Genomic DNA, 14,404 nt, shown 5'->3' on the forward strand with positions numbered 1-14,404 from the left:
CGCTTTTGTCATTTTAAATCATGCTCTGAGTTTAACTGCCTGCCCGGGCATCCTGTGTGCGACCCGACCCAGGGTGGTGGGGCGGGACAGCATGGCTCCTCTGTCACCCCAGCTTCCTCATCACAGCTCCCTTGGGGGCCTAAGCCTTTAGTCAGACATCCCCCGAGGGCTCCCTGGCTGCCAGGAGGATGTCTGACTGCAAGCTTAGGCCTGATCCCCCGGGGAGTGGGCCTAAATTGACAGGTGGACATCCCCCAAGGGGTCCTGGACTGCAAATAGGCGTAGGCTGGGCTGAGGGACCCCCCCCCTCCCCCACCGCGTGCACAAATTTTTGTGCACCAGGCCTCTAATTTATAATAATTACTGATAGGAGAGGACTTACTATTTCCATTTTGTTACTGATTTTCTGTATGTCTCAGATTTATTTTGTCCCTCATTTCCTCCCTTCTTACCTTCTGTTGTGTTTGTTTGTTTATTAATATATTTTTATTGATTAAAGAGAGGTAGGGAGAGGGAGAGAGATAGAAATATCAATGATGAGAGAAAATCATTGATCAGTTGCCTCCTACATGCCCCTTACTGGGGATTGAGCTCGCAACCAGGGCATATGCCCTTGACTGGAATCAAACCTGGGACCCTTCAGTCCGCAGTCCAGTGCTCTATCCACTGAGTTAAACCAGCTAGGGGGTCCTTCTCTTGTGTTTAATTGATTTTTTTTGTAGTGATACAATTACTCCTTTTCATTTCTTTTTGTGTGCATTCTATAGATTTTTTTCTTTTTGGATACTATGGTGATTACATAGTTATAAGAATCTATTTTAAACTGATAATAATTTAACTTTAATGTTGAAATTTTTTTGTAAATATATTTTATTGATTTTTTACAGAGAGGAAGGGAGAGAGATAGTTAGAAACATCGATGAGAGAGAAACATCGATCAGCTGCCTCCTGCACATCTGCTACTGGGGATGTGCCCGCAACCCAGGTACATGCCCTTGACCGGAATCGAACCTGGGACCTTTCAGTCCACAAGCTGACGCTCTATCCACTGAGCCAAACCTGTTTTGGCTAATGTTGAAATTTATTTTGTTTTTGAACCCTTAATGTGTATCATGCATTGCATTGAACACTCCACACTTACCTCATTTTAATCTTTTTATTAGCCTTCTGAAATTCAGGTATTGCTATCTGTATTCTACAAACGAGGAAACCAAACCACAAGGAGAATAATTAATTAGCCCGAAGTTACATAGCTAGGAAGTAGCAAAGTCAGAATTCAGTCCAGGTCTGCTACACCCTCCCATGTTCCACCCAGTACTGTGAACAATCAGCTCACATTTCTTCTGCATTCATCACATCAGGTGGGATGGCCACATGGCTTTGTTAAAACATGTAGCTGACTAGTCTCTTTATTTCCAAAACACATAATCATGCCATTTTTTTTTTAAAAAAAATTGTTTTCAGAGAAGAAGGGAGAAGGAGAGAGAGAGAGAAATAATAATGATGAGAGAGAATCATTGATTGGTTGTCTCCTGCACACCCCCCACTGGGGATCAAGCCCGAAATCTGGGCGTGTGCCCTTGACTGGAATTGAATCTGGGACCCTTCAGTCCGCAGGCCGACGCTCTATACACTGAGAAAAACTGGCTAGGGCTCATGGCTTTTTAAAAATTTGACATTTAACATGGGTGTATAGCTAAAATAGAAGCATAGCTATGGCAGCACAGGGTGGAGACTTGAAAGTGTACACATAAAAATGTAAATTATCTGAAGTTTAACGTGACCAACTTTGGAGTGAGAATTTCCCATATAATTGTTGCATTTTTCCCAATGATGAAACAAAATTTGGAATAGTTCGTTAAAGTAGTACACACATTTAAAAAACATTGTACGTTGGAGTGTAAGATATTGTTTAATGAATACATTTCTTTTCTTCTTTAATAGTTTACTGCCGGAAACATTAATTGGAAGCATGTCCTACATTCATTTGTTGATATTTTATCGCCAAATTCTTGGAGATGTACTCCTAAAAGACAGGTTGAGCATGCAAAGTGCTGGTAAGGGGGTCTTTGCAATTTTCTTTTGTACAGTAATGCATCATGCTTTGAGTAAATGTAACCTATGTCAGCCTGTATCTTCTGCTTCCAAAGGTGAGACCACGGTAATGAGAAAAGTGAGGTTGGAAAAAAACACAGAAAAGTGAACACAAGTTTCTAGTCTTATTCTGTTCAGAGCCACTTCACTCCCCTCCTAAAAGCTCTGTTTATGTGGTACAAGACTCATTCCAGAGCCCTCTATGTTGTGGATATAGGGGGGGATGGAGGATGAGGGGACAGCTTTGAGCTCCTAGAGGTTAAAGTGTTAGAATGTGTTGTCAACAAATCTTGTGACACAGTGATTCTAATTTGAATATATGTTATGTCTGTTGCAGTAAAACATATTGGATAAAGTTTGTGTAAATCCTTTTTGGTCTTTGTATTTCAGATTTAATCAGTAATCCCGTACTGGCCACCTTCCCCAAGCTCTTGGAGCAGCCTGACATAATGGATGCGCTCAGGGTGGGTAGTATCATGATGGGAATCTGGTGGGTTCTGAAAGCAATTAAACACACATTAGTGCATTCTGACACCTATTCTCCCCCCCGCCCCCGCATTTGGATGACATCTCCTGATCTGTGTCCACTTTTTAGCTGACTTGGGCTCATCCTTCCTTTCTTAGCATGAGTGTTACTTATCCAGGCTTCCCAGAACCCAATAAGCAGGTGAAGGGCATGCTATGTATACTGTTGCAATCTCTTATTTGTTTTTTGTTCCTTAACTTAAGATGGCCACTAATTGTGGCCTAAGAGCAAAAATCCAAAATGGTTTGTTATATACATGAACTGAGTTCTCAGGGGAGAGTCAGGACACACATGTCATTTTTTATTTAATTCAACATATACTTTCTGCTGCATGAAATAGCAGCTGGTTGAACCACATGAATTCTTCAATTTTCAGCCATTTTTGACCTTCAAAATGTCAATTTTATAAAGTTCAACTTATCATAACAGGGTCAACAAACATTAGAAGACCTATATGCCCACAAGGCAGATGTTCAGATACCATGGCATGTGCCACAGGGGAAGCATGACCCAGGTCCTTGGAAACTTAATAAGGCAGCAAAGGAGGACCAAGGACTGTTCCATTAAAGAGCTCCTGAGTGAGATGGACCTAGTACACACTGGGGCCAAATCCGGTTTTGGCATGCTGAGATGGGAGTGAAATACATTACAGAATAGATCCCAAGATGGCTACAGAGTAGATGGAAACTACACTCATCTGCTCCCCACCCCAAACTGGGTTTATAGCTAAATTATAGAGCAGTCAACCTGAATAACCAACTGAAGGCTAGCTAAACTGAAATATTATACCAAAGATTTGTAGAAGAAGCCACTTAGAGACTGGCAAGAAGAGTGGAGACGTGGAAAGGGCTGGCCCCCACACCCAGGTGCGGCAGTGGCTGAGAAGCTGGAGGGATATTGTGGCTACAAAACTTCCTCCCCCCAGTATCATGGTGTCTCAACCCCATGTAGAGAGAACACAGAGCATCAGAAATGGGAACAGGAACCCACATAGCATCTGGTGGTGAAAATCAGTGGGACTTCAGTCTACCTGAAAGACCCAGATGCCACCTTCACAGGAGCAGTCCTATTGTTAACAGCAGCAGCCCGGGGAGTGCTCTGGTCTCCCACTGCTAGTGAGACCACTCTGCCATGCTTGGGTCTTATGGAGGATCTGCTGGCTGAACCCAGCAGTAACTTTTGGGGCCCTCTTTTTCTAGGAAGGCTTTTGGTGAATTCAGACAGTGACTAAACTGTGTGACTTTTGGAAGAATGCTGGTCTCACTACCTTGAGCACATAGCCAGTGCCCCTTCCCCACTTGTTGAACCACTTAGCAGGCCTGCTGAGTTCAGTGGTGCAGGGGGACCAGAGTGCTATGCAGAGCTGGGACTTTCAGACCTGTCTCTTGGGGAAACTTTTGTCCAGGAACCGGACAGGCAGATGCTGGGGTGTGTGGCTACTCCTATCTTTCTAGTGATTTCAGTCTCTGCTACCCAGGAAGGGGAAGATGTGCCTGTCCCCTCTCCTATAGACTTCAGGGAACCCTCCCACCCCCCACTGGGAGACTGTTGGGATCAGCCCTGCAAAGTTCTGGATACCCCATCCCATTGGGTTCAGTTCTGTAAGGGGAAGGGAGAGTAGCTCAGAGCTGGGACATTAAAAGTGTAAGCCCCTTGGAGGCTATTGTCTGGGGCTGGGGCAAAGTGCTTAGCTCCCTCCTGTGGGCTGTGCTGGCATCATCCCCATGGAAGACTCCTTTGATATGTCTGCCTGAACCTGAGGCAGCTTAGCTTGCTCCTGCAGAGAGGACGGCTGGCTGCACTGAACCTGAACCTGCAGAGCGCTCCTCCAGGGGGAATTAGAGTTGGAGACTCAGACAGAGACTGAGTGATTTGGCTCTGGGGTAGGGGCCACTTTTTCCTCATTGAGTGCCTGGCTGCATGATCCAAGTAGGGACCCACTAGCCTTGTCCTCCCAACCCCAGTTATCCCACCCTACTGAGCTTGCAACCTGTGGAAGGGGATGTGGTTTGTGGCCATCCTGTTGGGCCCACTCAACAGTCATTTTTTGTCAGGGTCTGGAAGAAGACCAGGCAACTTTAGGGTGAGCCAGAGTAGCTGACAGGTGGAGGTGGACCTCAGAGAGCCTTGGTCCTTTTACAGATCTGCCACCAGCTCTAACCCGGAGGAATTTCTATATCATTATATAGAAATTGACCCCTCCTCCACACATCCAGGTCCAGTAGATGCAGCCACAAATAGTGAAAAGAGTGGTAGCTCCAGACAGGTTGCCTACAGTCAGTTACACACAACATCTGACAGTGACCTGTACCTAAACCCCACCCAAGTGGACCCAGAACCAACTCAGCCAGTGGTGGGCTGCAGATCAGACCAGAGCTCAACCCTAGTAGCCACACAAGCTGCACACCCAAAGGGGAATTATAGCAATCACCAGACCCTCCTAGAAATAACTCTGCCTCAAGGGGCAGCCTCTGAACAGTGTCTCATACACAACATCTTGTATAGTCAGCCAGGCTGAAAGATTAACTCTATCTACAAAAGGGCCAATAGCACTCAAGACTCAACTACAACAGGAGGGTGTACATAGCCCACAAAAAACCCCCAAAACATTTCTGGAGCAAGGAGCTCAGGTGATCTGGAAGATTGTGCCATTAAGCACAATGAGACACCATCATCATAAAGCCATCATAACAAGTTTGGCAATCATAGCAGATCTACCTAATTCAGAGAGACAAAATGGAGAAATAAATAAATAGGCCCCAAATGAAAAAACAAGATAAATCCCCAGAAAAAGAATTAAATGAAATGGAAACAACCAAAATACCAGAAGCAGAGTTTAAAACAATGGTTATAAGGATGCTCAACGACTTTAGGGGGAGAATGGATGATCTCAGTGAGAACTTAAAGAGATAATAAGCAATAAAAAGGACATAGAAACCATAAAAAAGAACCATTTGGAAATGAAGAATAGAATATCTCAAATGAAGAATACACTAGAAGGAATCCACAGCATATTAGATAAAGCAGAGGATTAAATCACCAATTTAGAGGACAAGATAACAGTAAGCACCCAAGCAGAGCATAAGAAAAAAAAAGAAGAGAGAATTAAAAAAAATGAGGACAGTCTAAGGGACCTCAGGAACAGCATCAAGCATAACAACATCCACATTATAGGGGTACCAGAAGGAGAAGAGAGTGAGAAAGGGATAGACAAGAAATAATGTTTGAAGAAATAATGGCTGAAAACTTTCTTAACCTGGTGGAGGAAAAAATTGTACAAGTTCAGGAAACAAAGAGTCCCCATCAAATTCAGGAAACTCAAAGAGACCCAAACCAAGACATATTATAATTAAAGTAGCAAAGGTTAAAGACAAAGAGAGAATCTTAAAGGCATCAAGAGACAGAAAAGAAAAAAAAAGGCATCAAGAGAGAGACAGTTACCTACAAGTGAGTTCCCATAAGGCTGTCAGCTGATTTCTCAACAGAAACACATCAGGCCATGAGAGATTGACATGAAATATTCAAAGTGATGAAAAGCAGGGACCTGCAACCAAGACTATTATATCCAGCAAGTCTATCATTTAAAATTGAAGGTGAAATAAGGAGCTTCCCAGAAAAAAAATGCTAAAGGAATTCATTACCATTAAACCAGTATTGCAAGACATGTTAAAGGGCCTACTGTAAGAAGAAGAAATATATAGAGAGAGGAACATAAGTATAAAGTATAAAATGCAATAAATAAATGCTTACCAATAATAACCTTCAATGTAAACAGATTAAATGCTCCAAAAGACACGGGTAGCTGAAAATGGATAAGAAAACATGACCCATGTATATGCAGACTATAGGAGACCCACCTCAGAACAAAATAGTCACATAACTGAAAGTGAAAGGATGGGGAAAAGTTATTCCATGCAAATGGAAAGGGAAAAAGAAAGCTTGTGTAGCAATATTTATATTTGACAAAATGTACTTCCAAACAAGGTAATAACAAGAGACAAAGAATATTACTACATAATTCTAAAGGGATTGATCCAACAAGAGGATATAATCCTTGTAAACTTGTGCACCTAAAATAGGAGCACCTAAATATGTAAAGAAAATCTTGGTGAACATTAAGGGAGAGATTGACAGCAATACAGTCATAGTAGGGGATTTTAAACACCCCCATTATCATCAATGGATGGATCGTCCAGACAAAAATATAACAACAAGGAAACAGCACACTGGGTCAGGTTGATTTAATGGATATTTACTGAACATTTTATTCCAAAAGCAGCAGAATATACATTCTTCTCAAGTACCAATGCAACATTCTCAAAGATCACATGTTAGGACACAAAATAAGTCTCTACAAGTTCAAGAAGATTGAAATCATATCAAGCATCTTCTCAGATCACAGTAGTATGAAACTAGAAATTAATTACAATAAAAAACCTGAAAAACACTCAAACACATGTAGGCTAAATAGCATGTTATTAAACAATGACTGGGTTAACAGTGAGATCAGGGAAGAAATAAAAAATTACCTGGAATCAAATGAAAATGAGCACACAACAACCCAAAACCTATGGGACACAGTGAAAGCAGTTCAGGTTGACAAACCTTTAACCAGATTCATCACAAAAAAAAGAGAGAGGACCCAAATAAATCCAAATGAAAGAGAAGTAACAACTGACATTACATAAATACAAAGGACTGTAAGAAAATATATGAACAACTATATACCAACAAATTGGTCAACCTGGGCGAAATGGATAAATTCCTAGAGACATACAATCTTCCAAAACGGAATTAGGAAGAATCAGAAAACCTGAATAGACCAATACCAACTATTGAAACTGAAGCAGTAAAACAAACAAAAAAACTCTCAGCAAACAAAAGTTCTGGACAGGATGGCTTCATAGGTGACTTTTACCAAACATGCAAAGAACTAATAGTATCCTTCTCAAACTATTCCCAAAAATTCAAGGGGAAAAGACAAGCTCATCTTACGAGGCCAGCATTATCCTAATTCCAAAGCCAGATAAAGACACTACAAAGAAATAAAATTATAGGCCAACATGGCTGATGAATACAGATGCTAGATTCCTCAACAAAATATTATCAAACCAGGTCCAGCGATACATTACAAAGGTCATACACCGGCCGTGAGTCTAAAGTTGCTGAGTGCTGTTCGTGTTAAGTCAAATTTCTTACAGAGTTTGTGACGTGTGAGCCCCTTACTGTTAACTTAGCCAAGTTCAGTTTGTTGTTGGCGCTTTGATGATGATGGTGGCTCCTGGTCTGGTTAGTGACACGCTCTGGCCTCCAAGGGTCCTCTTCAAACTCTCTGGCCCCAGGTGCAGCCGCCAGCGGTGGAGGAGCACAGCGCCTAAGGCAGTTCTTCCAGAGGAACTGTGAGCATCTGGGGGTGGCTCCTGCCAGCGAGGGTCCTGCAGAGGAGGGGCTGGGGCGCACCTCTGTGGTCTCGGTGGGGAGCTTTTTTGTTTCGTGGAGACTCTTCTCTTGGTACCACATGTCATGTTCACCCCAGGTAACAGGGGTGAGGTAAGTCGACGCATCCACGGAAATCATGAACTCAGGTGCCAGCGGGAGGATACCTGCCAACAGGCACCATGTGAGGCCCAGGAGCGAGCAGCTGGAGCCTGGCACCTCCTTGGGTACAGTGTGCAGAGCTGGCACTGGAGGCTTGGATCCCGACCTCTGTGGGGCTCCCTGAACTCTGGGTTTTTATTTCTGTAAAAGAGCATTGGTGACGCCTCGTGGGCAGGTGGAAATATTGACTTGCAAGCACTTCTGGGGCGTCCCTCCCCACCTGGCTGGCCTGGCTCCGTGGTTAGAAGCAGGCGCCCTCAGACGCTCTTACGGTGGCGGTCCTGACAGGGTTCCCAACCCCGCCCACCAATTTAATTACAGTGAACTTGCAGGCGTGTGGCAAAGACTTGTGAACCCTCAGATTAATATATCATTTGTTTCCTTTTCAGAGTTCGTGGGCTGAGAAAGAAAGTACATTAAAAAGATCGGAGAAGGTAATGTACTTTTCCACGCGCACTTAATATCCGCAGTGTCACTGCTCCCACATTCTAACATGGGCTCTTTTTTTAGCTAAAATAGCCATAGTCATACCCCTCTCACTCTCTTAAACGGTGTCATTATGGTTGTAAAGACACGTTCCAGGAGTGTCTGGATGCTGATTCTTAATGTGAACTGACGCTGGACTGAGAGTCATTTCAGGTCACTGAGTGTCATTTAGTTGAGGGGAGATTTTAAATCAAAGCTCCAAGTTGACTATCAATTTTCTCCTATTTTTAAAAAATTCCTCCTGCTCTCAAAGTGTATAACAGGTAAGGAGAAGGAAAAGGAAAATCAGCTGAGCCATGTCAGACATTGGAAAATGCAGGTGTGCCCCGTTGCCACAGAAGCATGGTCATCACACACCAGCAGCACCATCCCCGTCAGTGAGCAACACCCTGACTACTCCACTCCAGGGTCCAATAGACGGTCCTGGACAGGGCCACATGGTCGGTACTTTTGGCTTTGCGGGCCCTATGTTCTCTGTCACAGTGATTCAGCTTTGCCATTGTAACATCTGAGCGTGGCTGTTTCTATAAAACTTGGTTTATAAAAAGTAGCAGGGGCTACATGGACCCATGGGCCAGGGTGTTTGGATTTCTAAAGCCTTAATTATCTACAAACTAAAAACCCTAAACATTAAAGTATCCATATTGTATCCTTATTTGACCTTTGCCAGAATTGGCAGTTTAAAAAATCTATTTTTTCATTGACTTCAGAGAGGAAGGGAGAGAGAGAGAGAGAGAGAGAGAGAGAGAGAAACAATAAGAGAATTATCCATTGGCAGCCTTCCCACACTGGGGAATGAGCTCAAAACCCAGGCATGTGCCTGGCTGAGAATCGAACTGTGACCTGGTTCACGGGTTGACACTCAACCCCTGAGTCATGGGCAGGGCTAGAAGTGGAGGCTTAATCCTATTCTGGTGTAGCCATGGACAGGTGTTGGCCTGTGGAAACTGCCCTGCTCACAGGGTGTGTTGGAGGGCGCATCTCTGTGCAGACTCTGCAGTGTGTGGACGCCTCCACCTTCCGAGTGCCCTGCCCTTTGATTCCCACCCAGCCTGTCCGGTGGGGCCGAATGGCAGTATCTACATTGCAGTCCTCTTGTGATGGGGAGAGTCCGACAGCGGGTCCTTACTGCTGGGGCCCTTTCTCTGGTTTTCATGCTTGTGGCCCTTCCCTTGTACACGTAATCGTCGGATGTGCTGTGATGGGATTAAGGGCACAGTTGGCTTCAAGGTGTGCTTTCGTTGTATTTACTTGGACCCACACCCTTGTCACCAGAATTAGACTTCAGCGCCCATTCTCCTTGGTGGGAAGTGAGACCTCAGTGGCCTTAGCAGGGCCCCGGTCTCGAGGAGCCTCCCGCAGCCCCTCTGCTCCACGTGACTCGGTGACTCCTTTCCACTGAGGGGCTGCTTCCTGCTGCGTCCCTGGTGCAGAGCCGCTGACCGACCCACCAGGCACTGTGCACCTCCGCCCACCTGCAATGGCTTTTAGTCAACAGAGTTCATAGAATCTAACGCTTAATGATGCGGATCCACTCACAGTTACTTGTGTTTTCCCAGAGAGACACAGAGTTCCTGAAGGCTGCGTTTCTCCTAGTTTACCACGACTGCGCGGTGCCCCTTCTCCACTCCACACTCCTGCCCCCGTTCAGGTGGGCAGAAGAAGAGACCGAGGCCGCGCGGTGGAAAGTCATCGCGGACTTCCTGAAGCAAAACCGAGAAAACCAGGGCGCCCTCCCAGCTCTGCTGTCACCAGAGGGTGTCCATGAACCTTTCGACATTTCAGAGCAGACCTACGACTTCCTGGGTGAGATGAGACAGAAAGCAGCCTGACTGGTGGCCCGTGGCCCTCTGGGACCACCGTGCTGCCCACCATAAAGTGCAGCCAGAAGTAACCGTCCCGTCGAACTTAGCTTTACTCGTCCTTGTGTGGACCACATTTTATAAGAAATACCCATCTGGTCATGTGAATCTTTTAATAAATAAGTTTTTTATAAGGAGTACTGTTATATTTAATTTTAAATTTCTTCAAAACCAACTAACAAATGTAAGTTGACTGTATTTATAGATGTGTATAAAAGCAAGATTTTTAACAAAAGCTGAATTGTGATTATTCAGGAAAGTGACTATACAACCCAGGGGATGGCAGGAGATATGTCCAGGCCATATGTCTTGCAAGAGTCTATTTGAGAAAGTTGTGTTGTTAACCACTTCACTCAGCCTAATATTTGAATGTGATTTATCCTAATTAGATGTAAGAAAGGAGCTAGTAGTATCTTCATCCATTTAATAGGCGCTCCTTCAAAAAACAAAGTTCAGGTACTGGGAGTGAGCCAGCCCAGCTGTCAGGGCAGGGATTCTGAACTGTAAACGAGGGGCCCACTCCCCCCAACCTCCCGGCCATGTCCTGTCCATTGGGTCTGGGTGCTGGGACGGAGGGGACGCATGTGCCAAAGAGCAGGTACAGCCTCTGTCCTCATGGTTTCATGTTCTCAGGTGTGAGGCGGACAGAGCTCACAGGAGCCAGCTGAGATGTAGAACGCACCACATAGGGCAGCGGAGCAGGTTTGAGCCCAAACCCGCGGCCCCTGGGGCCTGCGTGAAAGGGGCAGAGCTGGGAGTCTGGCTGAGGCTGTCTGTCTGCCTGTCTGTCCGCAGCCGCACTGGAGGTCCTGTGCGTGGCCGGCTCAGCTTGGTGAACGTCTGAGGGTCCGGAGGGGGTGGCTGTGCCCTGGCGGGTGGGGTTGCTCCCTCACAACACCGACTGCAGGGCCCGTCATCGCCTTTTCGTGGCTGCGGTGACATTAAACCCAGCAGCGCTATGGCCTGCGATGTCCTAGCCCTGGGCCTGCGCAGAGTAGGCGGCCACGCACGACAGTGGGCATTCCTCCCCGTCCGCGGTCCTCCTGTCCACGGTGCCTTCCGGTCCGCGGCCCCTCCCCGTCTGCGGCCCCCTCCCCGCACCTGGCTCCCTGACTTGGGGCACCTCATAATAGGACTGGGTTTTGGATGGGCCCCTCACGGCCTGAGCTCCCCATATTCCCTCTCTAGGGGTGGGTTAGATAACCTGGTACCCTCAGCTCTGGGTGTTTGATGGGTGATCAATGGATTGGGGCAGGGAGGGCGGACCGGGCTGTGCCTCCAGGAGGGAAGGGCTCAGAGCTGGACTCCTGCGGCTCGAGCCGGGTCTGCGCCGCAATGCCAGGCGGAGTCACTGTGCACGCAGCTCAACCTCAGGATCCGGCCTGTGTCTTGTAGCCGTTTTCCCGGCTCTGGAGGCGGCTGGACCTTAACCTGTTCGTGTGTCTGGCGTTGCCAGGAAAGATTACTTTGCAGAACTTTGTCCTTTCCAAGAGGCCGCCTTGGGGAAGCAGGACAGGCGCCCAGCTCTGCGAGCCCTTCCCAGGTCAGCGTCTCTGGGCGACCTTCCGAGTCCACCCTCTGGGCAGCCCTGTGTGTGGGGGAGTCCTGGGGAAGGTGAGAATGAAGCCAACTGCGGGGACAGTGAGGAGCAGAGCTGAGGACACAGGATGGACGTCCTTGGCGGCGCTGTGATCACTGGGTCCGCTTCCTCTGAGCCCACATTCCTCTGACCCCCTCCCCCTGAGGTAGCGAGTCCTTCTAACCTTCAATGGAAGCCGCCCACTGGCTACACCTGCCCCTTCCTTCCCCAGGCACCTCAGGATTCCCCCTGGCCTCCTGCCCCTGGTCAGGTGACCGAGAAATCTTCTCTGAAAAGTGTGTAAAGCAATGACGGTGGGAAGAGAGTTTGAGGAGGCGTAATAAAGGATAAAGGCAGAGAGCTGGAGGTGCTGTTCCCTCGCTGCTGGCTCTTAGGTTTTGCCTTGTCTGTGCATTCTTGACTGTTGGAGCCTTGATGCTTTATGAAGCTCTTTTTAGGTGAAGTTAAACTGAAAAGAAGGTAAAGAGAAGGCTAACCATATTTCTTACTCCATCCTCTTGCTTTTTATCAAGTTCAGGATGACAAGGTAAAACATGGCTTGGAAGCTTAAAGGGCTTCATGGGAGCAGTCTCTCATCCTTACGTTTTACTTTGGTTTTGCATTTTCCTCTGGGGTCTCAGTGAAGGAGATGGATTCCTAATCGTAGCAGAAAGCATTGAGAAGCCTGGGAGTCAGTCTTTTGGGTCTTATGAGAGCCAATAGTTACTTGATTTTGCAACACCTTGCTCACATTCATCCCCTTAACCTATTAAACAGATTTTATTGAGTACCAGGTACTTCTCCTCTGTTTCTATCCCCCCTTTTGAGGGATAAAATATAATACAAAAAAGTTTACAAAACACCTTTGCAATCATGACCTCAAGCTTATGAATATAACAGTACTATAATCTGTATTGTTTGGCTTTTAATGTTTAGATTTACAATCCACTTCAAGTTTATTTTTGTACATGGGGTGAGGTAAGGACAAGGTTAAGTGCTTTCCATATGAATATTTAGTTATCTTAGCACTACTTATTAAAAAGACTTTCCCTTCTTAAAAAAAACAACAACAGATAAAAGCAGTTGTCCCAAAGTCTCTATGCCTGAGAGAGTGGATTCAATCATTTGAAGCATGAATTGAGTGCCTACTGTGTGCCGGCAGTATTCACTGTGAACCAAGTGACTGCATCCTGGGGAGGGGCAGGGATGGGGACACAGAGCGGATGAACCAATAGACGGGGTACTGGGTGGTGACAGTGCTGCACAGAGAATCACAACAGGCTGGCACAGCCCGGTTCTGGTCAGACAGGGTGGCTCTGCCTCCTCCTCCTCCCTCTGGGGGCAGCCAGAGGCCTGGGCAGCATCTGAGGATACGGAGCAATAAATGGGAGCAGGGAGTCTTGGGAAGGAAATGAGAAACTCCACCAAACTGGTGGAGGTCCCATTCTCCTCCCTCTGTGCTCAGGGACAGCCTGGGCCTGGGAACTGCCCAGGAGACGGACCAACATCTCCAGGCGAAGCCTCGCTTGCTGGTGTGAGGAATGGGAACGAGCCCGACAGCCAGCGCTCAGAAAACCCCTGCTTATTTGTGTGCTTTCCATCTTTCCCGCCCGGCCCCAGCAGGCTAGTGACAGTAGTAATAGTGGCAGCCAGACAGGTGACCAGAACGCTGAGGGAGGCGGACTCTCCTCTCTGATGACTTTTAAGGAAAAGACAAAATTCTTATCAATACAAAATTCAACTGATTGAACAAGTTTTGTTCTCAATAAATTTTTAATATAGGAACTTTTAATAAGTTAAGGAGGGAGACTTACTTCAGAATCAAATAGTCCAAAGAAATAACATATCACAAGAGATTTTTTTAAAAACAATAAATCTTTATTGTTCAGATTATTACAGTTGTTCCTCTTTCCCCTCCTAAAGCTCCCCTCCACCCGGTTCCCACCCCACCCTCCACCCTTCCCCCCGCTACTGTCCTCGTCCATAGGTATACGATTTTTGTCCAGTCTCTTTCCACACCCTCCACACCCCCTTCCCCCTGAGAATTGTCAGTGCACTCCCTTTTTATGCTCCTGATTCTAGTCTATTCACCAGTTTATTCTGTTCATCAGATTTTTTATTCACTTGATTTTTAGATATGTATCATATTTACTTGTTGATAGATATGTATTTGTTGTCACTTTGTTGTTCATAATTTTTATCTTTACCTTTTTCTTCTTCCTCTTCTTAGAGAATACCCTTCAGCATCTCATATAATAC

At 46.0% G+C, this 14,404-nt stretch overlaps 1 protein-coding gene across 1 annotated transcript in view; it reads left to right on the forward strand.

Annotated features, from left to right (window-relative positions):
- The window catches only part of LOC102765799 (nephrocystin-1), a gene marked incomplete at its 5' end in the record, with an annotated part of 39,696 nt that extends 28,993 nt beyond the window's left edge, over positions 1-10,703 (forward strand). The window contains 4 exons of the mRNA XM_006764721.2: positions 1,945-2,057; positions 2,485-2,558; positions 8,608-8,652; positions 10,264-10,703. Coding sequence (XP_006764784.2) covers positions 1,945-2,057; positions 2,485-2,558; positions 8,608-8,652; positions 10,264-10,536 — 505 coding nt within the window. The remainder of the gene's footprint in view (positions 1-1,944; positions 2,058-2,484; positions 2,559-8,607; positions 8,653-10,263) is intronic.
- Between the last annotated feature and the right edge of the window lie 3,701 nt (positions 10,704-14,404).

Source organism: Myotis davidii, unplaced genomic scaffold (assembly GCF_000327345.1).
Source record: "Myotis davidii unplaced genomic scaffold, ASM32734v1 scaffold1301, whole genome shotgun sequence".
Taxonomy (NCBI): domain Eukaryota; kingdom Metazoa; phylum Chordata; class Mammalia; order Chiroptera; family Vespertilionidae; genus Myotis; species Myotis davidii.